A 26,574-nucleotide genomic window follows, 5' to 3' on the forward strand; every position below is an offset into this window, starting at 1 on the left:
AAAAGTGATTTATAACGATTCACATGATTCAACAAATGATTTCAATGTTTAAATGTTGAATTCTTGTCTCAGTGTATCGTGGGATGTGAGTCATTTTCGACTTGTGGCTGACTAAATGAACATAGCAATGGCCTTCCATAACAAAGGATGACGAATAGAATATATCACTTAAGGTACATATTGCATATTTCCATACAAGACATAGTGATCCTGGAGCTGTGTATGTTCAGGCTTGGCTATTTTTGCTGTATGTTTGGGCAAGTCTACATCCATGCTCCCGCTTGGAGTCGCAAGGAAGCGGAATGTTTCAACTATGCCCTCATTACCTTTTTCAAATCTAATTTATTAACTGCCAACTAGTTCTCACACATCACTGTATGTGATTGTCAGGTGTTACAGCTGAGCATTAACAGCAAAATGGTGCGAGTTGGTACTTGCCAAATCTAATTCAACAAAAATGTTCTTGTATGGTTACTCCAGCAATTTAATATTGCTCTTCTGTGAAGTTTGGTGGGATATATAAATGACAAATTAAAAAAGGAATACAATTGAATAGAATATACTATAATAAAAGTAAAACACATGTAAAAAGCAGTAGTAAAGGTGAACAATGAGCAGCAAAAATTAACATGTGCCTGAAAAGAAGCGAATGCACAAGCATAAAGTTTGCATTTCAGCTTCACAGTGATAAGAATCAGCTACAATATTAAAGGTCTAAATATTTCTAAAAAGTTAGATTTCCATGTCTTTTTTTATTATAAAGCAGGGTGAGGTGTTGTTTAAATACTGTGAAATCAATTAAAAAGCTCAATACACAGAGAAATGCACACAGCCCATATTTAGAATCTATGCCATTAAACGGCTGTCAGGGACTTCTGTTCAGTTGTGATGTTACAACTACTGTATATAGAAAGTGCTGCTATAGTGCCAATGCAGCCATTCCCCAGCTGTAATGACGGTGCAGAGACACAGAGAGTGTAGATGAGGAAGACCAATCAGAAAAGACTGGGTTTTTTCGTGAGGAGGGCCTAAAGAGACAGGCGCCAACACAGAGCATTTCAGACAGAGGGTGAACACAGGCATATTAAGACAGACAAATAATGAGAAGAATAATGGGTTTTTTTTTAGCATTAAAGTATTTAAACCTGTTCTATTAGAAACCCAAAATACAAGTATGAATCTGAAAATGAGCATAATATGTCCCCTTTAAAATATAGTCCTAGTATAGTATAGTTATTAGAATAACCTTGAATCAATTACATTCATTATCATAACACCCGCACAGTGCTGTGATTTTGTACAGTTAAAATCCGTTACTGCCATTTACCATATGCCTCGCTGATTGAATTTCAATGGCATGGAGTATTAATGAGAGCCAGAGGATAGAGGGCAAGTCACTGATGACATCACTATAGCAACAGTGGAGCCTTTGTTGGTGCCACTCTCCTCTCCCCACGCAGGGCTCCACTGGAAATATCGGTCAGTGGGATTCATTCCATGGCATCAGTCCCGCTCTATTAATATGCAGGTGCTGTGATTATACAGTGGGTTGAGGAGGGATTCATATAGCAGAGCAGCTGTTTCAGATCTCAACTGCTGCACTGTTACATTTCACCACTTGGAGTCACTATAACACAGTTGTTGACCTCTTCATGAGCAGCCTTTATCCTCAAAAGTTACTTTGCGGCCTTGTGTGTGTGTGTGTGTTTACACTTACAAAGAGTTATTTATGTGTATCAGCCAGCTCTGTCATGTGATGAATCCACGTGGCGCCTAAGGGGACGTAGAGTCGTGATCAGCTGATTTGGAGAAGAAGCACTCACATGAATTCTCTTCAAACACACGGTCACATTTTTTGAGCAATTCTACTGGAGCAGAAATAACACCACTGAAGATGTTAACAAATGTATAATCTGTGAAGTGTGAGCTCAGCCTCATGATGCATTAAAACATTCCTTAGTCCTGACACTGGACGCAGGGTGTGAGTGTCCTCCCAACTGTGACTCATGCATTATCTCCAATAAACTTTTGGTGTGGTTTCAGAATGGCAGGTTGCTGCAGTATCGATTGTCTGTGTCATATAACAGATGAAGTGTTGATTAAACCAGTGCGAGTCTTTCATTTGCACCTGAAAAAGAGTGGATGAATAAAGACTGGCACTGACTTGAGTGTGATTTGTCTGAGATTGGGACATTTACACTATGAGGCTTTTAGATAAGTGTAAAAGCACTACGAAGCTCATCTAACACTTATCTGCGTCAACGTTCACACCTATCCTTTAGTTTGCTCATCTGCCATCTCTTTTCTCTGTTAATCCTAATTGTCTTTTTTTCATGTAGCTCACTCTGTCTCTCACCTTCCCCCTGTCCCTTTAATTCCCTTCCCCTCTCCCTTCCTCCTTCCTCCCTTTCTGTGAATGCTGTTGTTTCATTCTGTTCTGTAGAGGAGCCCCAGGGAAGTGGAGGAGAGGATGTATCCCAGGGGGCTGTTTGGTGTTCTGCTTTCTGTGGACCAGCATGCCCCAGACGGGCTGACAGGCAGCTCTGTGCACTCAGAGGCACTAACTTAGGGCCCCTGCTCTATTTAAAACATGAGCTCAGTCATCCACAAAACACTTGTCCTTTCAGACTCTGCAATGACATGTTCAGAATTATTCACCAAAGCAAAAAAAAAAAAAGAAGAAAAACATTAAAGCAAAAGGAAGATGTGTTTTCTCTTCCTGTATTTGCTTGTGTCTACCAAATGAAAGTCATGCTTTGCAAATTATGTAATTAGTGTGCAGTCAGTGAGCCGGTATAAACGATGGAAGAGGTGATATATGGATACAGCTTATCAGAGAGGAGTGCAGGTCAATGAAGTGGCCTATTGCCTGACAAGCAGCCAGACAAGCAGGCAGGCATTATCATTAGAGACCCTGCTGTTGTCTGTGTTGATCTGAGGCAGATGAAAAGCGTGCAGCAACAGCGGCATGCACAAAAGGGGTTAATGATGCGTGGCTGAGTTGACACGCGCTCTGAAAACATGGGGTGGGGGCTGCACTGATTAACAGACACAGAGAGGGGTGAAGAGGCCAAACAGGTGTGCTCCTGAAGATTGGTTGAAAATAGTCACATCATTAAGGAAACACATCAGAGTACAGAAAGCAGTGGTGGAAGAAGTACTCAGATCCCATACTTAAGTCAAAGTACCAATACAAGAAGTAAAGTTCTGCATTCAAGCCACTCTTATATAAAAGCTCAGGAGTATTATCAGCTAAATGTACTTAAAGGATCAAAAGTAAAAGCACTAATTCTGCAGAAAAAATAGACGCTGTGACTGATATATTATTACATATATGACATTGTAAAAATTGTTAATGATGATTCATCAATGCAGAAGTATCATTTTACTGTTGTAGTTGTGTCCAGTGGTTCCAACCTCAGGCCCCATTCAAAGGGTCTCAGGATAAATCTGAGGTGTCATGAGATGATTAATGTGAGCTGGAAAAAAAAGAAAACCCAAAAAGCTGCTACACAAATTTCTATTTGTCGTGATTGGTTCTGGACAGTCTCTCCCTCTCCTTTTTAATCGTTGTTTTTGTCTCCCTCTGTAGGTGTTTTTCTGTATGTGCTTTCTTTCTGTTTTCTGGTTTGAGTTTGTTTTCCTGGCAGGTGATTCTTGTTGGCACTAATCACCTGCCACTCTGTATATCAACCCTGTACTGAGCCTAACTCAGTGCCGGATCATACCCTCTACATACCCTGATGTCTCCCTGTGTACCTGTCCTCTTGTGTCCGTTCATCGTATCAGTTCTCTTCGTGTTTTTCCTTTGTGTTCAGTCCACCTTTTTGTAAATAAGTTTTATTAAATTTGTTAATACCGTCTCCTGAGTTCCGTGTCTGCATTTGGGTTCCCTCCTCCGCGTATTCTCCGTCATCACACATGACACTATTCATGTTTTGGATTATTCTGCAGTTCAGACAAGAGAGTTGCTATGCCACTCGGTTGTCTTTTAATGGCTTCAGCGTGTAAAGAACTACACTGCTTTCATACATTAATGTAACCGAATACTATCAGACTCTGCTTTTTGCATTTAGACAGGACAATACAGAAGCAACAGAAACCCACTAGACTATGACGATTTGCAAAATCCAACATTTGCTTTGACCTTCCTTATGACTCTGTACAATGATCCACATAGGCAACTGACATCACGCATTCAGCTGGCTGGAAAAACTCAAGATAATCAATTAAAAAATGAGGAAAAGCCTGAGCAGTGACATGGAAATGCAGTGTATTTCTGTTCCAGGCTCTCTTTTTCCACACTAATAGGCAGCTGTGGAGTTTTCAAAGAGGAGCTATCTCTTGAAATAGGCCTCATCCTTTTCATGACTCCACGTGACAACCCATGTCATGCCTCTGTGCCCATGGGCAAATCATGACTGAAAATGCAATGTCACTTGATAGAAAACTAGTACAGTGTAAGTAGACATTGGACGAACGATGTATTAGCCTGAATAAAAAAAAAAAAGAGTAAGCTCATTGGGCTTTAGCAACTGCTTTAAATTCTAGTAGTGAGTTAAAGGCTAAAATTAACTTGATTTTTTCCTCCCAATCTCTCATTCGAGCATTCGCAGTCAATGAATGAGGTTGTCGTGCTCGCGCCTCGCACCGAGAGCGCGCATTTTCTTTTCTTTTTTCCAGCGGCACAGACAGGGGAGAGAGTTCTGTATCTGGAGAGGGAGGAGAAAGGACTACATGGAGGACTACAGTGCTCTTATTCTGCACAAAAGAATGACCCGGGTGAAGTCTCTCGCGTCCGTTAGGAAACCATGAAGTGTCCTTAGTGTGTGTGTGTGTATTTTTTTAAAATCGGCGAACAGGAAAGGGGGCTCTGAATTGGAGGCGCTCCTCCGAGTTTAGTCCCCCCCCCCCCCCCGTACGCTGGAGCCGCTGCTGTTGCCAGTTTCTCTGAGAAACGGACGGATTCAGCAGAGAAAGACCGGAGAAGAACTTTGTGCAAGATGCAAGGGGTTTCAGCAACTGGTAAGTAAATCTTCCTCATAAATAAAGGCAGATCTCTTCCTCGCTGTCTTCTTTGAAAACTCTCCGCGTATTTCACAAGTTGTTTTCAAATGGCTACGGAACAGTTTGCATTGCGCACAGGATTTGAATTCCAAAATGCTTTTGCCAGCTGTCAACGGGGCAGCTGCAGGCCTGAACCAACTTCGAAACAACATAGGGAATTGTTTTTGCTCGTGTGGCTGCTTCACAACCACGATGCGACACACTGAGAGGAGTATTAATGGAGCTGACATGGCAAGAATAGGAGCAGAGCCGTGCCAAACCCCGAGAGAAGGACCTCACAATTGCCCCAATCTGACGGAGCCCCCCCCCCTCACACACACACACACACACACACACACACACACACACACACACACACACACACACACACACACACACACACACACAGCTAGCTGTAAGTATATACAAGCAATGAGGACTTCAAACATGAGAAGGCTAGATTTGATAATGATAATTAAAAGAGAAGTCATTCATCCTTCTCCCAAGTGTGTGTGTGTGTGTGTGTGTGTGTGTGTGTGTGTGTGTGTGTGTGTGTGTGTGTGTGTGTGTGTGTGTGTGTGTGTGTGTGTGTGTGTGTGTGTGTGTGTGTGTGTGTGTGTGTGTGTGTGTGTGTGTGTGTGTGTGTGTGTGTGTGTGTGTGTGTGTGTGTGTGTCCATATCAGCTACATTGTCCCTGTGTGGAGGAGAGAGTGTGTTTGATGAAGAGCTCATAAGATTAGAGATGTGTTGAAAGTGCGAGTCTGTCTGTCTCTTCTTCTGTCGGGGAGGATGGTACTGTAGGAGGACTGCTCTGTGTTTGAGGAAGAGTGTGTGTGAGTGTGTGGTTTCCTCTGTGCATTATTCACATCTATTTTGGACCATGAGAAAGATGCATCTCTTAATCTCACCTCTATACCACCACAATCACAAAGGAGGAGTAGCTTTTGTTTTTTCTTTCACTCTGAATCGGCTGTCGATTATTCACTTTGTCCGTATCATTGTTCGTGTGTTGTGTGTTGTATTCGCATGCTCTCCAGATGACAGATCTGGGCCACTTGGCTTAATATTCCTATCAGCCAACCACAATGAGTTATTGTGATCAACAAAAATCTTAAGATCTTTCACATAGGCCTTCAGAATAAAGTGCTACAGCATGCAGACAAAGAAGGGGGAGGGTATAATGATAGAGATGAAGTGCTGATGGGATGATATCTGGCTGCCGCAGCAGAGGTGAGCTATGCAGAGGGGGAAAAAAAGAGTGTTTGTTGTGAGGCTCAGGGGAGGAATCGATCTGCCGTCCTCCTGGCTAACTCTTTTTTCTGGCAGTCCAGCAGTGCATCGTTTCTCTCCCACACACACACACACACACACACACACTCATTCTCAAGGCCTTGCTCTCTTTTTTTTTGCAGTTCCCTCTCTCGCTCCCACACTGTCCCCGATCAATCTCTCTGCCTGCCTTAAACCCCCTCCCCAACACACACACACACACACACACACACACACACACACACACACACACACACACAGATCTAGTACTCACTGCAATCGCCGTCAGAATACATATATATCTAAGTTTTTCTCTTTTTCTGAAGTTCCCTCATCTCTATTCCTTCCACATGGGAACGCGACTCTAATGCTTATTTTGGTGTTTACGATGGGAGGGTCAAAAGGGTTGTAGGCTGCTCAGCTCGCATCAAATCATCAGAGAATCTATTAAAATAAACCACTTCACAAACAAACTGTGGTGGGAGAGATAGCATGCCTCTCAGTCTGAATTCCACCTCATTTCCCAAGACTCGTTTCCAACGCTGTAAACTTTTCTGATGGAAGTCACTCTCTGTCTGTATGCGATCTGTCTCAGTCAGAAGTGGATGCAGAACAATGGTGGTCCACGTGTGGCAGCTAGATGCTTTGGCATAGATGTCCTGACTGGCTGTTTAGGTTATTTATTATTAACAAAAGATATTGGGCCTGTCTGTGTTTAACCAAGCCAATGTAAACATCTCCCCTCTGTGTTAGATAAACACAGAGCACGGGAGTCAGGGAGGAGGATGGTGAGAATATTATCTGCCCAGCTCCCCTTGTTTTTTTTTTTAGCTCAGATGACACTACTGTTGCTCCCCCGCTTCACTTTTATGGACTTTAGTTTACTGCCACAAGTCTTTGCAAGATTGGCCTTTTCCATTGGTCAGTTTGCCTGTTAAAGAGATGAGGACAGAAACACAGAGATGATCCCATGTAATGCAGACCCATGTGGCACTGGTGAGAAATCGGAGGTGATTAGCGATTCAGTTTCGTGAATGTTAACATTTTCTGTTTTTTTTCCTCTTCTGACCGTAAACTGAATAGCTTTGAGTTGTGGACAAAACAAGACATTCGAGGGCATCATTGAGTCATTGGGAAACACTGAAATTGTATACACCAAGCAACTAGTTAATAGTTAAAAAAAATCCTAAATTGCTAAATGTGGTGTTCATTGAAAATGCTCGCTTTCCAATTGTTGTATGTTCCCTCTAGTATTACCAGTGCTGTTTTGGGTTGTATGTAACCAGTTATTTTCAGACATGAGCTCAGGGACTATTTCTTTGGCAAACAACAGCCAGGTGCAGTAAGGGCTGTGTATTGCAAGAATCTGCCAATACGTACTATACAGAATAGAGATGTGACGTTCCCATACCCGGATCGGATATTGACTTATTAGCTGGATCAGATATCGGATGAATGAGGCTGATCCAGCATTTCGATCCTGTCATTTATTTTTTATTTTTTATCACAGCAATACAGTTACAGCAATCTAGTCACTTCAATTCTATGTTTGCAACACCGATTAGGGTTTTATATTACATTTTCAAATAGTTGTTTGCAGTGCACCTTACATGGAAGTGTTATTTATTTATTTTTGCTGCTAATGTATATTTTGTTATTTGTTAATAAATTATATTAAGTACATTTATATCTGTGTTAATTTTTTTTAACAATGCTAAATGTTTATATCAAGCCTGATGCCTTCACTCACATGGCAAGGTATACAGTTCATTCATTCAACAGAAGTATCGGATCGGTATCGGCCGTTACGCTCAGCTCAGGTATTGGTATCGAATCGGATCGTAAAAAGTCTTAGTCTTTTGTGGAAATTTATCTTGACATCTTGCCAAAGGACTGCAGTTGAAAATTAGCCTGCTGGCTAACACTGGCACATTTACAGAGATGTTGATCAATGTGCACTGTCCTTTAAATAAATCGAACAGCTGAAGATACATTACAACACTGCTATCTATTGGTCGCGGGTTTAAACAACATAATGACCCACTGTCTGCCATGAATCTTTACATGTAAACTATGAATAAAAAAACGGTAACGTTTTTGATAATAGATGACATCATTTTGTGATATTCAAGTGTATAAATATTTTCATACACAGGCACAGTGACGGTGCGCAGTATGTCAAAGTCTTGTTGTGATAGTGAGGTTTCAATGGTTACCATCGACTGTCCTGAGACTGTGGTCACTGAGTACATCCGACAACACACACGATAGCCAGGGATGCTGCACTGGGCAGATGGCAAAACTGTTGGTATCCAAGAACTATTCCCAGCTGATACCTCCATCTGAAATCACAGATTGTCATTTTTCATATTAATTTATGTATGGTTTAAAAACATGAGACACAGCGCATTTATTAGTCATCTTTAGAGGTTAATCTTGTACAGAGCCATGCTAGCTGCTTCCACATGCTATTGTCTTTATGCTAAGCTGGGTTTAACACATCCTGACTCCAGCTCCATACCTAATGCACATCAGACTTGAGATTGATATTGAACTTCTCATCTCTTTCTCAGAAAGAAAGCAAATAACTGTTCCATTCTGCTCTGTCAGCAATGCAGATAGCGGAGTCACAGTGCTCACAATGGCAAAAGTGTTTCTAAATTTAGGTCTCAAGGTGACCAACAGACCAGTCACCCGAGAAGTTGGTGTATTCCTGTAAGCCCCCGATCTCTAACATCCCCTACATCTCTCTCATTCTCATTCTGTTTATACGAGTGTGACTGAGAGACAGCATGACTCAGTTCCAGGCCCATTCAGAAGCTTCAGGCTCTCACCCGGCCTGCCTGAGTGTCACATTGATTTTCCTAATGGTGGTCATGTGTGGGTCGTGCTGTTGTAAAGGCTTCAGCTAAGATGGCACTGGCGTGTGTGCGTTTGTGTGTGCGTGTGTGCTTGTGCGTGTGTGCGTGTGTGTGTGCTTGCGTGCGTGCGTGTGTGTGTGTCCCTCAAAGTCTTTGCTTGTGCAAAGTCAATCTTTGCACTAGATAAGATGATACTTTATTAGGTTTGCTGGTTAATCAATGGACTGACAATGTGGCGCAGAAAGCACACATTAGATATGTATACAGTAGAGATGATGACTTTACACAGACAGGAGTGGGATTAGAAACTGTAGTCACACCACAATGATCGTGGTGTTTTATTGACACTCCTGTTGAACAGGTTTATGAGTCATTTGCAGGCACACTGCTCTCAGAGGTGTGTTTTGAAATGATGCTGTAGAATTGCTCTTACATCAATGTGTAATTATAACAATTATTATTGTGTACCATTAGTAATTGAAAAAGAGTATCGTCTCAGTGACTGTAGTTTTCACCACACCCATATGTTCTCTTTCATCAGAAATAACCTATAGGACAGTGGTTTCTAGCGTTTTTGATTTTATGGGACCCCTAGATATAAAGTGAACTTCTGGATTCACCCGGACTCCTGGAATGTCCTCAAAGGGGGGGTGACGGAGTAACTCAACCTTCGGTACAGTAGGTGGCGCTAAGCCAACATACAGCTGGACTGAATATGGCTTTTCTTCCGGCTCCCCTGTGTCAAAATGACAAACGGACGACTTTTAGACAGAATTACGACTGAAACGGGTCTTCTTGGTAGTGATGTTACTGGCTGTTGCAAAGTCCTCCTTTGGTGTAAAGGTAAAAATCTATTGTTATTTTTTTGTTTTCGGCGCCGTTGCTTCCTGGTTTATTCTATTTCTGGGTCAAAAGCCACCGCAGCAGAGAGTGGAGAGCATGGGCGGACGAGAAACCCAACAGTGATTCAAAAACGATGTTTACAGGCGCGAATATTTGGGGAACTGAAGGAGTTCTCCAGGTCTGATAACAAGGTCAAAAACGATGTTTACAGGCACGAATATTTGGGGAACTGAAGGAGTTCTCCAGGTCTGATAACAAGGGTATGAGAACTTCGATTTTACCCGGGGTATGGTGTTTACATAGTGTTTAAGAAACCGGGGTATGCCCTTAACCCAATTTTTATCGGGTTTTGAAACTGCATGTAAATGCACTGTATGTGTCTGTCTCTCTGTGGACAGATTTTGTCGCTGCAATAGCACCCAAACTGTGTGTCTGAAGATCAGAATGAAGGTTAAGGTGGAAGATGGGTGTGGACTGTGCAAGGGCTCAAGAAGTAGGGGATTAGGAAGTAGGGAGGCCTGTTGTGCAGCAACAGTTGTGTAGCCTTGCAGTAGTAGTGTTTGTTGCAACAAACAAGTTGGTGCTTTAAACAACTGAGTCATCTTTCAACAGAAATCTTATTTGGCACCTTGACAAAACTGTCAAGTTTTTAGAGCTGAGCTGAAGTATGCATAAGGGCGTGTTATGAAACAATATACCAGGAACCACGTTGAGATGATCACACCAACAGTGTCTTTACAGATTGATAAGAGTGAGCTGGAGTGTGACAGAAAAGGCTGCACTAGTTATGAGTCCAATACTGTTTGGTATTGGGATGTTTCTGTTCAGATGTAGCAGTCCTTCCTGCACAGTATGTTTATACTGGAGGTCTCTTGGCTTATAGTAGGGCGCGATTGACCCACACTTGCACATACACGTACACACAGAAGGCGGAAGTGACCTAGTTTTTCTAAATGGTACCAACTGTTGGGGCCTTCTAGAAATGGACAGAATTCCTTGGTGTCACCCAATAAATACCCCAGAGACTAAATTAATCTCATCCCGGTCGTCAAGATAGAGCAAGCTGTATGTGAGCCAGATGCCAGTCTGGAGAACGTTTTAAGATTGTGAGAGTGCTCATTGGATTGTTGACTGACTTTAGTCTAAAAATGGAAAAAACATACTCTGAAATCAGCATTTATGCTCTGAAATCTGATGAACAGGACGGACAAAGGGCCCAGTTCAGAAAGCCTTTCACAACCTAAACGTCTTTGTTTGCATCTCAGTCACAGCAGCCACAGGACGGGGAGGTCAGTTTCTCCACAGTTCTCTGTGTCTGTCTGTATCTGTGCCTCTTCTCCAGTCTGCTGTCTGTCTGGATTGGACCTACCCTGATGAGGGGGATTTTCCTGGGAAAGTCATATGGAAAGAAAAAAAACACAGAGCCTTAATAGTAAAAGCATGTTCCATTTCTCTCTCTCTCTGTGTGTGTGTGTGTGTGTGTGTGTGTGTGTGTGTGTGTGTGTGTGTGTGTGTGTGTGTGTGTGTGTGTGTGTGTGTGTGTGTGTGTGTGTGTGTGTGTGTGTGTGTGTGTGTGTGTGTGTGTGTGTGTGTGTGTGTGTGTGTGTGTGTGTGTGTGTGTGTGTGTGTGTGTGTGTGTGTGTGTGTGTGTGTGTGTGTGTGTGTGTGTGTGTGTGTGTGTGTGTGTGTGTGTGTGTGTGTGTGTGTGTGTGTGTGTGTGTGTGTGTGTGTGTGTGTGTCCTTTCTAGCACACTGAAGGCATTGTGTTTTTCCTCTCTGATCATCAGAAGAGCAGGCTCTCTGGAATCAGGGCTTCCTGTACATACTGGGGTGAGGCGTTGGGATCTGGAAAGGAGGGAGGCAGGGAGGAAGAGGAGTAGGGGGGAGAAAAGATAGATGATAGATAGAGCCAGGTGGAGGTCACCTCTAGGTTAGATAGTGAGCATCTGCACTCTGGTTCATTGCTTTAATGGTGAAACAAAATCCTGATTTTGGTGATATTCAACATTTTCTTTTTTATGACTTTTTCCTATTTCTAACAAACTCCATGAAAAAAACAAAGCAAACAATGAATTCATCCTTCTAACAAGTATTCTATGTGTATCCAAACCCTGATTTAGCGTATTCCTCTGTGTAATAGAGCTCCTTTGTTTGTCCAAAACGTAAGAAAAATGTAAGTTACAGGGCGACATGTCTGTCATTATGATGAACATTGTAGTTTGTTCTGTTACACACAGCATCCTACTAGTGCAAATACTCTTTTGCCCCAAATCCGCAGCTGAAAATAGTCCCCAACAAATACGTTATTTTTATCATGTTTATCATAATGTCTGCTAAATCTAATAATTATGACCCGGTAATAAAAATGAACACCCTTAGTAGGATCATGTCTCACTTGGGTGATTGTCACAGACAATAATTGAGAGATGGACTAATAATGCATTGTTGTTTTTGGTCTTTTCATGTGACAACAATATAATACATTATTTGGACTTCCTTAAGGGATCCTTTTTTATATTTTATTTATTTATTTTGTATACACAATATGACATGTGTCATTCTGTTTATGAGCAGGAAGTGTTAGAAAAACTCCCTGTATAGTGCATTGAAGGACACTCATCTGAGATTTGAGTCAGCTGCTTGAGGAGTTTAGTATTAACCAACAGTCAAACACTGAAGTGGTTAAAAGGATAAGGGTTTGGAAGTCAATGAAATCTTACTCGTCTCGAATGTCAAGAAGTTGTTTTTTATAACGCAGTGAAATGAAACCGGTGGCTTCATGGAAGGTGGGAAATCAATCTAGAAACTGATATGATGCTGCAGAAGACGTTAAGCAGTAATGTAAACAGCACGTGATTAGCAAAGCTGGGTATGTTCCTTTTTTAAGACTTTTCATCCTGGTTATCTTACAGCTAAGTGTAGCCTACTCCGCCAATCACCACACACCCCACCACTCACAATCACTCACCTGTAGCCATAAACCATGTTTTAAATGTTTTCCTGGTCTGGCTGATTGCAGCCAACAAAGGCTGCCTGTGTTGAATTCTCCATGCTCACCCCCCTGAGTGCCCCAAACCTCCTCTGCCCTTCTGATGTCATTAACCATTGTCTCTCCCTTTCCTCTTCCTCTCGTTTTTAAGCCTGTGTATTATTGTAACGGAATAAATCTGACAGAGCACTAGATTTTGCTGCTGAAACCCGACAATTGCATGACCTGCTTAACATTTCTGACATTCTTTTTTAACACTTCACACTTCATGGTGGCTTACACAAGCGCAGACTCAGGGCCTGTCGGTCAGCAGGAAACTTTCCCTGGCTCTGTCCTCCTCTTCTCTTTCCCCCCACACCGCCAGTCTTAGCCTGACACAGATTATCTTCTTTTTAAATGGCCCGACTGTCCCAACAGGGCTCTCATTTAGTGCAGTATAAGGCATTGCCAGAGAGTGAACGTTGTATTGTTTGCAGCCTTTCTGTTTCGGATGCATGCATTTCACCATTCAGCAGTCCTCACTGCTATGAGTGTGTTTTTCTGTGTATAGTATTAATACTGCAGTGTTTTGATGATGAGAGAGGCTGCTGTCAATGGAAAAGCTGTGCGTTGTGATTCATATCAACTGCAGCTTTATCTGCTTTGAGAGTAATCCTGTCACTCTAAATCTCAGCTCTTTTTACAGTCGCTCATAAAATGCTGACTTCAGATATAAAACAGAAGAAACAGCTTGTCCGGCAGTGTCTGTAAACTTCTTTTATTTGTTTAGATATTATATAATGTCGCAAACAGTGATTTTATTGCCCATGTTTTCCAAAGAAATCTCAGTGTACTGCACTGCTTCTATGCTGAGTGCGTAACAGTTATTGTAACACTAGATGGCACTGTTATGTTATTCTTGTTGAGTTCTTTATTCCACCCTGTTGTTGAAATTAAAGACAGAAGACTGTGACCTTCTCTTTAGTATGGGCTTTAACAAATACAGTAGGAGTATAGTTTAAAGCAGTGGTTCCCCTTTCTGGAGGTTTGGATCCCAACAAAATAAAGTGTTCTGAGATGAATACAAGATAGGAGAGCAGAAATGACATGGTTCTGCAATGCAAAATTATGTTTATTTTTCACTTTACTTAATTTATTTTTCTTCTTATAAGTTACTGGATAATTTAACATCTTTTGGACTATAAAAACATTGCAATAAAACAACAAAAAAGGAAAACAAAGGACCTCTAGATATGCAAAGAAACTGCTTTTTGTCTTAACACAAAGCAATTTCTTTACGCATGCCAAAAAGGTCTTTATATCCATATTCCTAAAAGTCTTTGACAACAGCTGCTGGAAAATAATGTTGTTTGTGTGATCTGCTCCGGCTAGCCGTCTCCATGTCTCTGTGCTCTTCAGATCCAGAGCTCAGCGACCAAGCTGTTCTCATTCTGGGTGACATCGGGGTGCTTCACACTGAAGGTCACCCTGGCAACAGCAGGCTGACTCTCCACTGTCTCCTCTCCTTTTTCTTCTATTATAGTCTGCACTGCCCGTCAGCAATTCATCATGATATACTGCTCTGCCTCTGTAATGACTTTGTTAAACAAGATCGCACCATTTCATGGAAGCGAGGTCTGGACTTACTGCTTTAATGGCTGCAGGGGAAAAAACACGATGACTGGCGTTTTTCGACTCCCTTGTGATGTTCAGGTGCTACACGTAGATCCTCCCTTTGTTTTAAACCGTCACCCAGGGATTTGAACTTGTGAGCTTCTTATGCCCCTGCGCTGCGCGCCTTCTCCCAGCATGCCTTGCGCAAGCCACAACTCTCATCACAGGACAGTCATAACACCCTGCGCCTAACGAGGAGATGAGAGCTACATCCACCCAGATGGATCCTTTTCCTGTGGTCCGTTGTGGATTATCTTCCTCAAACAGTTATTTCAGGCTTGCAGCATTCTTTTTCTCTCGTCGAGGCCCTAATTCACTAACAAGCACTTCATTAGATTTACATCGATCGAAAGGTCAAAACGTATTAAAACAACAAACTGCCCCAGGCTGCTTCACATCTGTGTTTGTGTGTGCGTACGTGCGTGTGTTTGACCTGATTACCCAAAAAGCTTGCTGTCTGTCTGATGCTCAACACGCCTGAAGCTTAATCATTCCTTCCAAGAACATCCTTGAAATATGAAAAGCATGTATTGCAGGTTGTTAAAATGTCATCTATCACTTTGCAGCTCTTCAAAGCTGAATAATGAGTCTCATTAATCTAGGACACACACACACACACACACACACACATACACACACGCACACACACACACACACGCACACACACACACACACACACACACACACACACACACACACACACACGCCTGCATTCTTACTCTGCTGCTGTCTGTTTGTATTCACTAAGTGATAAAGAAAGACAAAACATCTAGACGCGCATCCTCCTCTCTATTTGACAGCTGAGAGAGTGTGCCAGCAATACACTCAATAGGTAAAGCATTCATAACCGCAACAACCTTCAACCCTATTACAATAAGCAGCTTGTGGGCTTGCTTCTCTAAATGACACTCAGTGAAAGATTGCATCATTGTTGTTTGCTCCTCAGTGGAAGAAACATGAGAGTCCTACTCTCAGTTTCAGTGTTTGTGATAGCCGTGCTGTCTGAGGTATGAATGCGTCATTCACAACTGGAGGCTTTGGATGTTTTGCATTCTGCCTTGTTTAAATCAAAAGCATGTCGTTCCAGCTGCTCCTTATAGGTGACTGTAGCTTAAAGGGGACATATAGTTCTCATTTTCAGGTTTCTATCTCCACAACGCTGTGGCTGGCTGCACGAGTGAACATTCTGAAATAGGTGGCAAAAACGTTCTGGCTTGTTTGTATTTCTTTCAACCAATCATGACAGCGACTTAGGTGCTAAGCACCGGATGCAGTGACGGTGCCCTTGCAAAATAGGTAACAGAGGCAGAGGAATGGGAGAAGAATGCCCCATGGAATAATAATAATACATGATAAATGTTCAATAAATGCAGTATTTTTCTCATACTGTCTTTCTGAACAATCCTATATTCACCCTCTGTCTTAAACACTCCGTTCCTGAAAAAGCCCAGTCTGCTCTGATTGGTAAGCGTTTCTGCGTCTTTCGTGTCTTCTAACAACACTTTCTACCTTTTCTATATTATAGTTGCAACAACACAACTGTACAGAAGTCCTGACGGCTCGTTTAAAGGCACAGTTTCTGAATACGTGATGTATGAATTTCTCTGTGGATTGAGCCTTTTGATAGTTTCACAGTAGTTATATAGCTCCTCGATCTGCTTTATAATAAAAAAAAACTCACTTTTTACAATATGTGACCTTTAAAATTTCTTGATAGTATATATAAAAAGTGCATGTTGCAGCATTCACACAGATGTCATTGTTGAACAGATTCTGTCGATTTCCCTCCAGAGGACGCTCTCCTGGTAAACGCATTGAAAGTTAAATGGTGTTGGTTCAGTGAAGCGTTGATCATTTTTCACACTGCTCTTTTGGGTGTGCTTTACTTACAACCATGCAATCCATCATGTCAAATGTCTGCTGGTGACAAATGCCCTCGTGTGTGTTCATCCCCTGCTGAAGATATTCCCATCAGACACACACATACTATAAACGCACATGCAAGCAGACCTTCGCCATCAATCACCTGCATCCCCTTGGACACCTTTTCTTCTTAAACATGACATGACGCATGAAACCTGAGATCATAATTTTGGTTGCAGGTGTTCTGCAAAACTAAACAAATGAAGTGGAAATGATATGATTTTACATTTCTGTGCAGAAGGAAGTGTTGCACATATTTGCTGATGCATCATCACCTTTTTCTTTGACCCCTCCGTTGTTTTGATTTAATTTCATGCCAACTTTTTCCTCATTTGAACTATTTATTTTTTACTCTCTCTGTTTCTCTTTCTATCTGTGCTGAGCAGTAATCTCCACTGAGCCGTGAATAATCGCAGGCCATCTGGGCGCTGTAGGGAGAGATGAGCCTGCTGCTCATCAGATGACCAAACCCATCATGGGTGGACACACACTCACGTGGACACACACACACACACACACCCACCCACACACACGACACTACACACACATATATACACAGTCACACCTTTTAATAGCTACAAACCATCACGGGGATGTTCACTTCCATCACACCTACTCAAGGACATAAAAAACATCCAGAGAACCACATCGTAACACGGTGCAAATAAACAAGAAAGAATTTGGAAACAAATCACACCTCATTAAATGCTACATAGTGATGTTCCAGCAGAATGTTGCGCTTTGATGGTTGAACACAAACAGTTATTTTGTTTACTGAGTCTCCAAAACCAACAAAATGAAATGTCAGGGGTTTTCCATTTTGCATTGTCCAGCCAGAAAACGGTAATCTGACCCCCCCAGACATGCAGGGATCCAATTCAAATAACATGTCCACTGTATTTATTGCCGGCTGTTTATAATATTGCTTTACTGTCTCTTGAATCCCCTCTCTTCTCCTCAGAGGGGCTGCACAAGAGCTCAAAGGCATCATTACTAAAATGCTGACTGCTGGTTAATTCTAAAACATTTCCCTCTGGATTAATAGATTTGCTTCAATGTGCAAAACGTATGAGACAACAACGATGTTTGAGACCTTTCTGATTATATTATAATTATTCCACTGAGTTTTATGTTTTCAGTTGTAGCACATCAGCAAACCTACCCTACCAGGATGTAATGAATTAAACCAAAGAAGTATTAACCTTTTATGCAACGATAAACATCAGCAGCACCCACAGTATACAAGCTGCTTGTCAAGACGTAGTGGCGCCAGTAGTCTGCCGTGTGTATATAAATGTTCACATGCCTTGTTTGTAAGAAAGAATATATTACACAGCATCTATTGTTTTTGACGGCTACATCCAGTAAGACCTGTTTCATAGTTCAGTATGAGAGGAGCCACTGGACTAAATAGTGACCAAGCCAATTAAATCTTCTTGGGTTGGATAATATGGACAAAATCCTTTCTCATGGAATCTGTAATTTCATTTCTGAATAGCAATATAACGTCATATTAAATTGAGATGATTTTATAGATAAAGTAACCAAATGCAATTATTTTCTATGACTTTTTAAAGTCTATTTCTGTATTATTAATATTGCTGCAAAGCAGTCCTGCTAATATAATAGAAGATCTATTGAGTTACCTTGTAAATATCATCTTTTATATCGTCATCATATTGACCAACACCAGTTGTTCCAAAATAATCTTCCCAAATCCTCTTGCTGATGTTGAAAAAAAGTTTGTTGCAAAAAATATCTTTTTTTAAGGTAGACTTTCTTTAGTTTCTTGACTTTGTTTAGCTGCTTTTCAGGACAAAGTATACCCCCCCCCCCCCCCCCCCCCCACCACCACCACCACACACACACACACACCAAAGTTTTCTTCTTCTTCTCTTCTTTTGATTTCTGCTCTACACCCTCCATCTCCTCCATGCCCCCTGGCCAGACACCCTCAGACAGCATGGGACCGATGTAGAAATATAGTTTGTAGATCTCACCACCAGCAGCCAGTGCTGCTCTAGCAGAGTGGGGCCGCAGCTCTAGTTCATCACTTCTCTGTCAGGGGGGAGTGTAACATAGATACAGGGATTATACGAGACTCCAGCCTCTTTGTAATTCAGATAAGACCTCTCTACTCCAGCAGATAGGTTTAAATATTAATAATGAATTAAAGGATTCTCCTTTGGGTGAAATATTAATGACTTCTTCTTTAAAGAAAGGCTTTGACTCCTAGAGGGAGGATGGCAGTGTGCTTGGTAATTTAAAACATCTCTTTGATTTTTAGCTGCTGAATGTGTGAGGAGTTAAGGTAAAGGTGGCTATCAGGGTCAATATTTGAGCAGGGAGATATATGAGAATGACCATTAAAGATACTTTTATTCAATGACAGAAGAGGCATACCGATTAAATGTGACACATAAGATCGGCCGTCTTCATTCATAACTTTGACAGTACTTACTTCTGAAAGCTCTAATTGATCCCTCTATTGAATCTTTGAGAGTGCAATTCCCTTCGGAGAAAGCCGACCCGTGGCTTAGTGAGTCAACATGAATGGATGTTAGTAACAGTGGAAGACTTCAGCTGCATTACAGTGTCCTTCCTCGACCTCTGTCATCTGCTGAGGTGTGTGTGTGTGTGTGTGTGTGTGTGTGTGTGTGTGTGTGTGTGTGTGTGTGTGTGTGTGTGTGTGTGTGTGTGTGTGTGTGTGTGTGTGTGTGTGTGTGTGTGTGTGTGTGTGTGTGTGTGTGTGTGTGTGTGTGTGTGTGTGTGTGTGTGTGTGTGTGTGTGTGTGTGTGTGTGTGTGTGTGTGTGTGTGTGTGTGTGTGTGTGTGTGTGTGTGTGTGTGTGTGTGTGTGTGTGTGTGTGTGTGTAAAAAATCCTGGAGTTGGGTCAACATGCTGTGGAATGTGAAATATCTCCATGACAACAGCCCAGTGTCCTGCTTCCGGCTTTCATCCACGCGGTCTGTGAGTCGAGGCAGCCGAACCAAGTGTGCCATGGCATCAGTCTGAGTTATTTAAAATGAAAAAATACTTTATGTATGCAGATTTATGTACCAAGTCCCCTCTGTCTCTAACTGGGCTAAGTCCTCAGTGTCCCTGCAGTAGGCCAGGACTAGATCAAGAGTCCTTTGAAAGCTAGTTGACAGAATTTTGGCAAGCTTTCAAGCAGTGTTGATGCAGTGTTTTGCATATTATTGACGGCATTGTTGTTTCTATATTTGTTGCCTAGTGAGTGATAAACCATGGCCACATACGTATGCTTCAGTATCTGGTATAAATTCTGTATAATCCATAAAGAAGGGTAAACTTTGTCACAAGATTTGTTGGCACTGTCACTGACCTTCATTAGTGCATTTAAGAGACAGTTCATCCCACAATCAAATATGTATGTCATTACCTAGTGCTATTTATCAGTCTAGATTGTTTTGGTGCAAATTGCCCAGTGTTAGAGATATCTGCCGTAGACATGTCTGCCTTCTCTTACATATACGTATATAATAGATGGATAGAACTAGATGGCATTCGGCTTGTGGTGCAAAGTGCAAAAAAATACATTTGACACGAATAAAAATTCAACTGCAGTGTCTCTTTCCAGAAGTCATGACCCAGTTACTCAAGAGAATACACAGACGTGGTTGTGAGGCAATTTCATGTAGGAACTATTTCCTTTCTACCAAATTGCACCCACTAACTATGTCACCACGCAGAAGGAAGTGTACAAAGGAACGAAAGACTTGTGGTCCCAGATTGCTACCTTGTGGACATTAGGTTATAGCGCTTTGAGCACCATAACCTGAGTGCCATCTATATTTAACAAAAGGAATCTAGATTGATAAATGGCACTACCGATAAGAGGAATGACCCTTCCTGAGGCAATGACTGGTAATTTCCATTCCTGCTGTCTGACAGTGCGGAAGGGAGTGTATGTGGTTGGTGATCCCATTGGGCAGATGTGTGACAGATGCCCTCCTTAGGTCAGTAGAGCGAGGAAGATTTAAACTAGTTGTCAATATTGCAGTGTGTTTGTGTTTGACAGAGACTGAGAATAATTACACACACACGTTTCTTCTATGTGGACAGCTGGAAAGAGATCATTGTTGTAATTAGTGAGGGTGGTATAGGGTGACAGAAGGACAGAAGAACTGTGCCAGCTCCGTACATTTCCTCTATCCTCTTGTCCCTGAATGCATCTTTATTTCTGTGGGCTTATTCCAGGCTATAGCATGGAAATCAAAGTCTTCGGGACGGTTTCGCCTTTTTAAAGCTGAATTCTACTTTGAGCATCGAACTCTGCCTTACAAGAACTAAAACATGATAACAAGATGGCGAGAGGTTCAACATTCCTCTCTCTCCAACCCACAGCTCACATTCCTCTTGTTGGTGTAAAGAGGGGGCACGAGCACTATGCCTCATTAGATAGCCCACAAAGGCAAGGCTCCTATTCTTATTTGAAATTGGTTTTCCCCCTTTTTTTGGATTGCCCTCCAGCGCGGCTGCAGCACCGATTCCCTATCTTGTCTTTCCCTCCTGTGAGAATATTTCACGTCTCCAGGTCTGCCGGGTTGAGCAGTCAGCTTTATTGCCGTGGAGAGCAGCACCTGTTCCCCTGTCCAGTACGATGCATAATTCACTGTGTTGAGAATTTCAATCAGTTCAGCAAGAGGTGGCCTACAATAAGCTGCGGGAGGTGCATGTTTTTATTGTCCTGCTTCAACTTGAGGAAAAGAAGATCAATCGGGGCCCATTTATTCCACTCCCAGACTCTCCTCCAATTTTAAAGCTCCTGCATTTCCTGAATCTAAATCAACACAGCCTCCCATCCCCCCCCTTTATATTCTCCCTCTCTTCCGCTCCTCTCCTCACACCCAGCTTTAAAGTCCTGTTATCGTTTAGGAACCGAGGTGTTTCCATGGTTATCGGTGGCATTCATATGTGGGTTCAGAGCCGGTGTCGGGCAATGTCACCCTGTCTTTCAGGCTGATGTCACTCCAACTATTGAGTGGGAAGAGGGAGAACACAGGGAGATATGGAGAGGGGGGGGGGGGTTGGTTGGTTGTAATTATATGTGCATATGAAGAGGGTTGTAGCAGCTTGGGCGCGTCATCCTGGCAGCTTTCGTGATCCACATGTCTGTGGGGGGAAGTCGCACAGAGACACGGATGTACTCCCCAGAGACTTGTGGTAAAGTGGCTCCCCAAGGGATATAACAATATTTATTATTTACACATCAGAAATACAAATTATTTTAAGGAAAAAATTAGTGAGGAAATGAACACTTGATAAGTCAGCTCACAGAAAAATATTTCATGAACAATTTTTCAGATAATCAATTGAGGTATCCATCAAGCAAAAGTGAGCAACATTTGCTGCTTTTCTCTCTTTTATATCATTACACATCAGAAATCCAAATTATTTACAGAAAAGTAATAGACAAGCTACTTTCAACAGGTTAGTTGACAAACTGATGCTGTTAACTGTTGTTAAACTGAAAATAACTAGCAACAATCTTGGTGATTAATTAAAAAAATAACCATGCCAGAACCATGCTTAACATTTGCAAGGTAGAGGTTCTTAGATGTGGCTATTTTCTGCTGTTCTGTGTTTCAAGTGATTGTAAATTAAATATCTTTGGGTCTTTGGATTGTTGGCTGGACAACACAATCAATTTGCTAATTCCTCATGTTTTACACACCAAACAATTAATAGATAATGAAAATAATTAGTTGTAGTGCAGGCTTAAAAAGACCAGTTTCCAAAGAATACCTGAATTCCTCCAAAACCTTCCCTCCTCTCCAGTTCACTCTTCCTCACAAACACTCATGCAACAACTGCGCAGGCACACCCACTGATACTTGCACACACTTCCCCCATCTTTCATTCAACCAGTTCTTCTCCTCTCTCCCTCCTCCACTTCTCTCTCTCACTTAACTCCACCCTCCTGCTCCATCTCCCCTTTTTTCCCCCCCTCCCTCCTCCCTCCAGCGGGCTGTCATTAGTTTCCATGGTGACAGTTGGACAGCATTATTGCCGGCTGAAAACTGCTCCTGGATTTCTTTCAGAGCGGCGGCAGTGGAGGCATTGTTTAGTCCGCTGCTCTGAATGGTGCAGGGATCAGGACGGGGAGAGCGCGGAACAGGAGGAACCCTTTTTTTGGGGCAGGGACAGTGCGTTTGTAGAGGGTGAGGGGAGGAGGAAGAGGAGGAGGAGGGGAGGAAAGAGGAGGAGGAGGAGGAGGAGAGAGTGAGGCAGCGTGGTGGTGTTGGTTAGAGAGAGTCGATGAGGGAACAGGAGTAGTAGCAGTAGCAGGCTCACGGCGTCTCCCCGAGAGCACTGCTAAAACATCCAGGCTTCTCAGACAGCCTGCTCGTGGCTCAGTGCTGGACCAGATTGGACTCTGCCTTTTTTGTGTTTTTGTCCGTGTCGCACAACAAGGATCTACAGAGATTTCACTCAAAGAAACAGAGAAAGAACAGAGAAAACATCGAAGGCAGATGGCAGACTGAGTTTAGCTGGTGAGTTACCAATGGCACTTCATTACTCTGAATCATAAATGTGCATGTGTAGGCCTATTTATGTGGGAATGAACATGTGCACACTTGCATAAAGATATGTTCTCCCTTTCATTATTCAGTTTTTTTAGTTTGTGTACGTGTAGTGAGTGTAGCAGGTGCTGCTGATTTACTAAAATGCATGTGTCCAACCAAACCTCTGTCTGGGTTATGTTTGGGTGGGCTTCCAGCTGTCTGCTGAATGTGGGCTAATACTCGCTGCCCTCTGAAATATACATGTCTGCATGTTTTATTGAGAACGTACATTGGGGGCAATTTTCTGCAGCCTTGATTCTTGGATTCCCTGCAGTGTTTTCTAGGGAATTGAACAGCATACGTGTTTTTTGGTTCTAGTTTGTTTGGTTTTCTTTCATCTGTACTACGGTGGGTAATTAGGACTTAGAGTGGAGCCCCCTGGCTCCTTAAACATGTGATGTGTGGTGAGTAATGTAGTGAGCAGCGAAAAGTGCCAGTGTTTTCTCAGTTTGTTGTGTTGTCTGTCTGATAAAATAGCGCTCAGACTATGTTCCTCAGACAATGTTACAATTTTGGCTCGATCCACGCTCACTAAAAGAGCGTTGGAGGTGCTGGTGAATATAAGTGACACAGTGATGATCACTAAAAGCTCAATGATGTCATTACATGACAACGACTTCAAAGATGAATTAAGCCTAACCGATGTGGCAGCCACTGCTTCTGTATTTTGTCCGTTATTCAGCACTGGTATGTTTGTGTTTGTATTCAGTCTCTTAGGATTCTTTTTTGGCACACTATAATTTAGCTGACTAGGGAGTTGTCTTAAGGAGCAGGGAGTCTGAGTGTTTCCATGACGACCGGCAGCAGCTGTGTGAGCCGAGCTGAATCTGAGTGTGTGGCAGACACTGTGGCATTGCCTAGAGACTGCGAGACTCTAATCAACGACCTTTTGACCCAGATCAATGTGATGGTGCTGAGCCAAGCAGCCACAGGGTCTGGCTGACATATATACAGTAGTAATATGCCGGTGTTGTACAGCTCTACAGCTGCTTACATTTCCTGGATCATCACAAGCTTCACTGGCGTCAAAGCGGTCTGATCCTCTTGGATTGGTGGGAGTATTAGTGTAGAAACAGGCCTCTCATATATCAGCATAATCATGTCCATTAGATGGATTTATTTAAAGTGTAATTAAAGTGTGACCTTTGAATATCCAAGTCTCTGTTGGTAGTTGATTCGTAATCCTGCTGTCCTTGAAGTGGGCTAATTTTACAAGAGATGGACAAAATCACGGAAACACCACATGAAAAAGGACTAAGAACAAAACCACAGTGCAAATGAAGAAAAACTACACAGCCAGATTATAATAATTTAATAGTATGTATGGGCTTTACCAGTGTCTTACAATCATTAGCTGTTATTTGAGTTGTTAAATACATAATTGTTAGCGCTGCAACAACTGCACAGTTCTTTAATTTTCTTTAAACATTTAACTGAATCAGCACCTCTGTGACACAGTCTCAACAAAAACAGTTCACCATGAGCCATCAGTCAAGCCATACACAACATGAGCTGGTATTTATGGTAAAGCTGCCATGTAGAAACCGCCTCTCCTCAAGGCCAGCACACAAAGACTCACACAGTAACCTTGTGTGAAAGGCAAAAATCCTAGATCCCCTGGGCAGTGGAAAAAGTAGTGAGTCATGTTTCACCCTTTTTTTTCTACGTCTGGACAGGTTTAGTTTTAGAGAAAGCCAAAGGAAAGGATGTCTTTAACCCACAGTGTCCACAAGTATTTAATACAGGGGTGTGTCTGTAACGGAGGGTAGCAATTCTGTGGGAGTCGTTAGTTTAGACGATTGCTCTGTACACTTCCTTAGTCTTTTTCTCTAATGGTATTTCTATTATTTTGTCCACTTTCTGTGCATATAATCGCATCAAAGTAATACTGGTGGTTTTCTTTCCATTCCTTGGTTGAATCAAGAGGAAGAGAGAGGCCAGAGAATTTGTAGTGATACTAACCTAGCCTCACCTTAACAAAAAATGCACACACACATGCAGATACCATGTTTAACAGTCACTCCGGTTAGTGTACTGGTAATCATACCCACAACTTCCTCTTTACCCAGGGCACCTGGGGTCTTCCTCCACTCAGTGCTGGTGAGGACATTCCCTGTGGTGTTGGCATGATAATTAAAGGAATCAGCCAAAAAACAAATGTTATCCAGTGTTTACGTCATGACGCTGTTGCCACTGTCTTAACCAGAAGAGAGAGAGAGATTGTTGTCTGAACTCGCAGTCGTCTAAATAAAGAACAGCTCATGTCTGATGCTACACTTTCAGTTTGAACTTTTGCTTAGATTCTTCAGTAAGGGGACATGAGTTTGTTGTTTTCTAACGTATGTCTCTGCGTGCAGGCGCCTGTGTGTCCTTTACTTCTCCATTTGTTCGGGGCAGGCAGTCGGAAAGTGTTAGGAGCTCTCTTGTCTCCAGTGAAGCATGTGTGTTGCCTTTGTTCAGAGACGGGAGAGGAATAGAAAAATCACACGCAAACACACGATCACAATCAACACTTCCCTTCCGGCAAGTTCGATCAATGAGTTATATCTAACATCTTTTCGCGTGACCTCTTTCAGGAAGAGAGACCATTTGCCTCTAATTGTTGCCTCCCGTTTTAAAACCACTGCTCACTTCAAAAGCTTCAAGAGTTTCAGTGTAAATGCTGGAACTGTCTTTATAGTTGTGTCCTACTGCTCTGGAGAGGATGAGGGATGGCGTCCAGAGGCCAGTAACAAGATATTTAATACATTTCTGCTGCAGGGCATAGTGTGAGTGCATGTACACGTGTACATGTGTTTTTATGTCTGTGTGCTTGTTTGCTTGCATTCAGGTTTTGTTTTAAAAAATATATTTCCCTTTAGGGATGTTTGACTGGATAATCCTTTCCTGCCTCGCTCACTTCAGGGGAGAACTTTAATGTCTCCTCGTAAAGTGGAAAGTCAGTACCTGTGCACACATGGAGCTGCTTGCTGTAACTGGGGAACTACCATAAATGGTAAATTTCAGGACAGTAAGCTGTTCTTAGTGATCTCCCAGTTTTGAAGTTCAAAAAGCTTAACTGATGTTTTTCAGCAGCAAAAATGTGGAAATGGGGAACTGGGAGAGAAAGGAAAAATATGATGTCTGTTTTGTAACATTGATGTGTTGTAATATCTACCGAGATATCTATCAAGCCAGAAGGCGCTAGAAAATGTATGAATTCTGCAGCAAATGCAGCATTATTTCAGATCACCCCAGGGATGTATAGAAACAGCTCTTGCCCAGGGCTGTTTCTATATCCCTGGTGGATCCTTGACGTTGTCCAAGTAGCAGCAATAACAGCAGCAGCACTCCTAATTGAGCCCTCTTCGGTAATTCTTTCCCTCAGCCTTCAGACCCCGTTGAGAGACAATCTGTTGCAT

At 42.3% G+C, this 26,574-nt stretch overlaps 1 protein-coding gene across 1 annotated transcript in view; it reads left to right on the forward strand.

Annotated features, from left to right (window-relative positions):
• Positions 1 to 4,727: 4,727 nt before the first annotated feature.
• fgd (faciogenital dysplasia) overlaps positions 4,728 to 26,574 on the forward strand; it is a 54,014-nt gene continuing 32,167 nt past the window's right edge. The window contains exon 1 of the mRNA XM_083919572.1: positions 4,728 to 5,025. Coding sequence (XP_083775698.1) covers positions 5,004 to 5,025 — 22 coding nt within the window. The 5' untranslated portion in view covers positions 4,728 to 5,003. The remainder of the gene's footprint in view (positions 5,026 to 26,574) is intronic.

The sequence above is a fragment of the Echiichthys vipera genome (assembly GCF_963691815.1).
Source record: "Echiichthys vipera genome assembly, chromosome: 9".
Taxonomy (NCBI): domain Eukaryota; kingdom Metazoa; phylum Chordata; class Actinopteri; order Perciformes; family Trachinidae; genus Echiichthys; species Echiichthys vipera.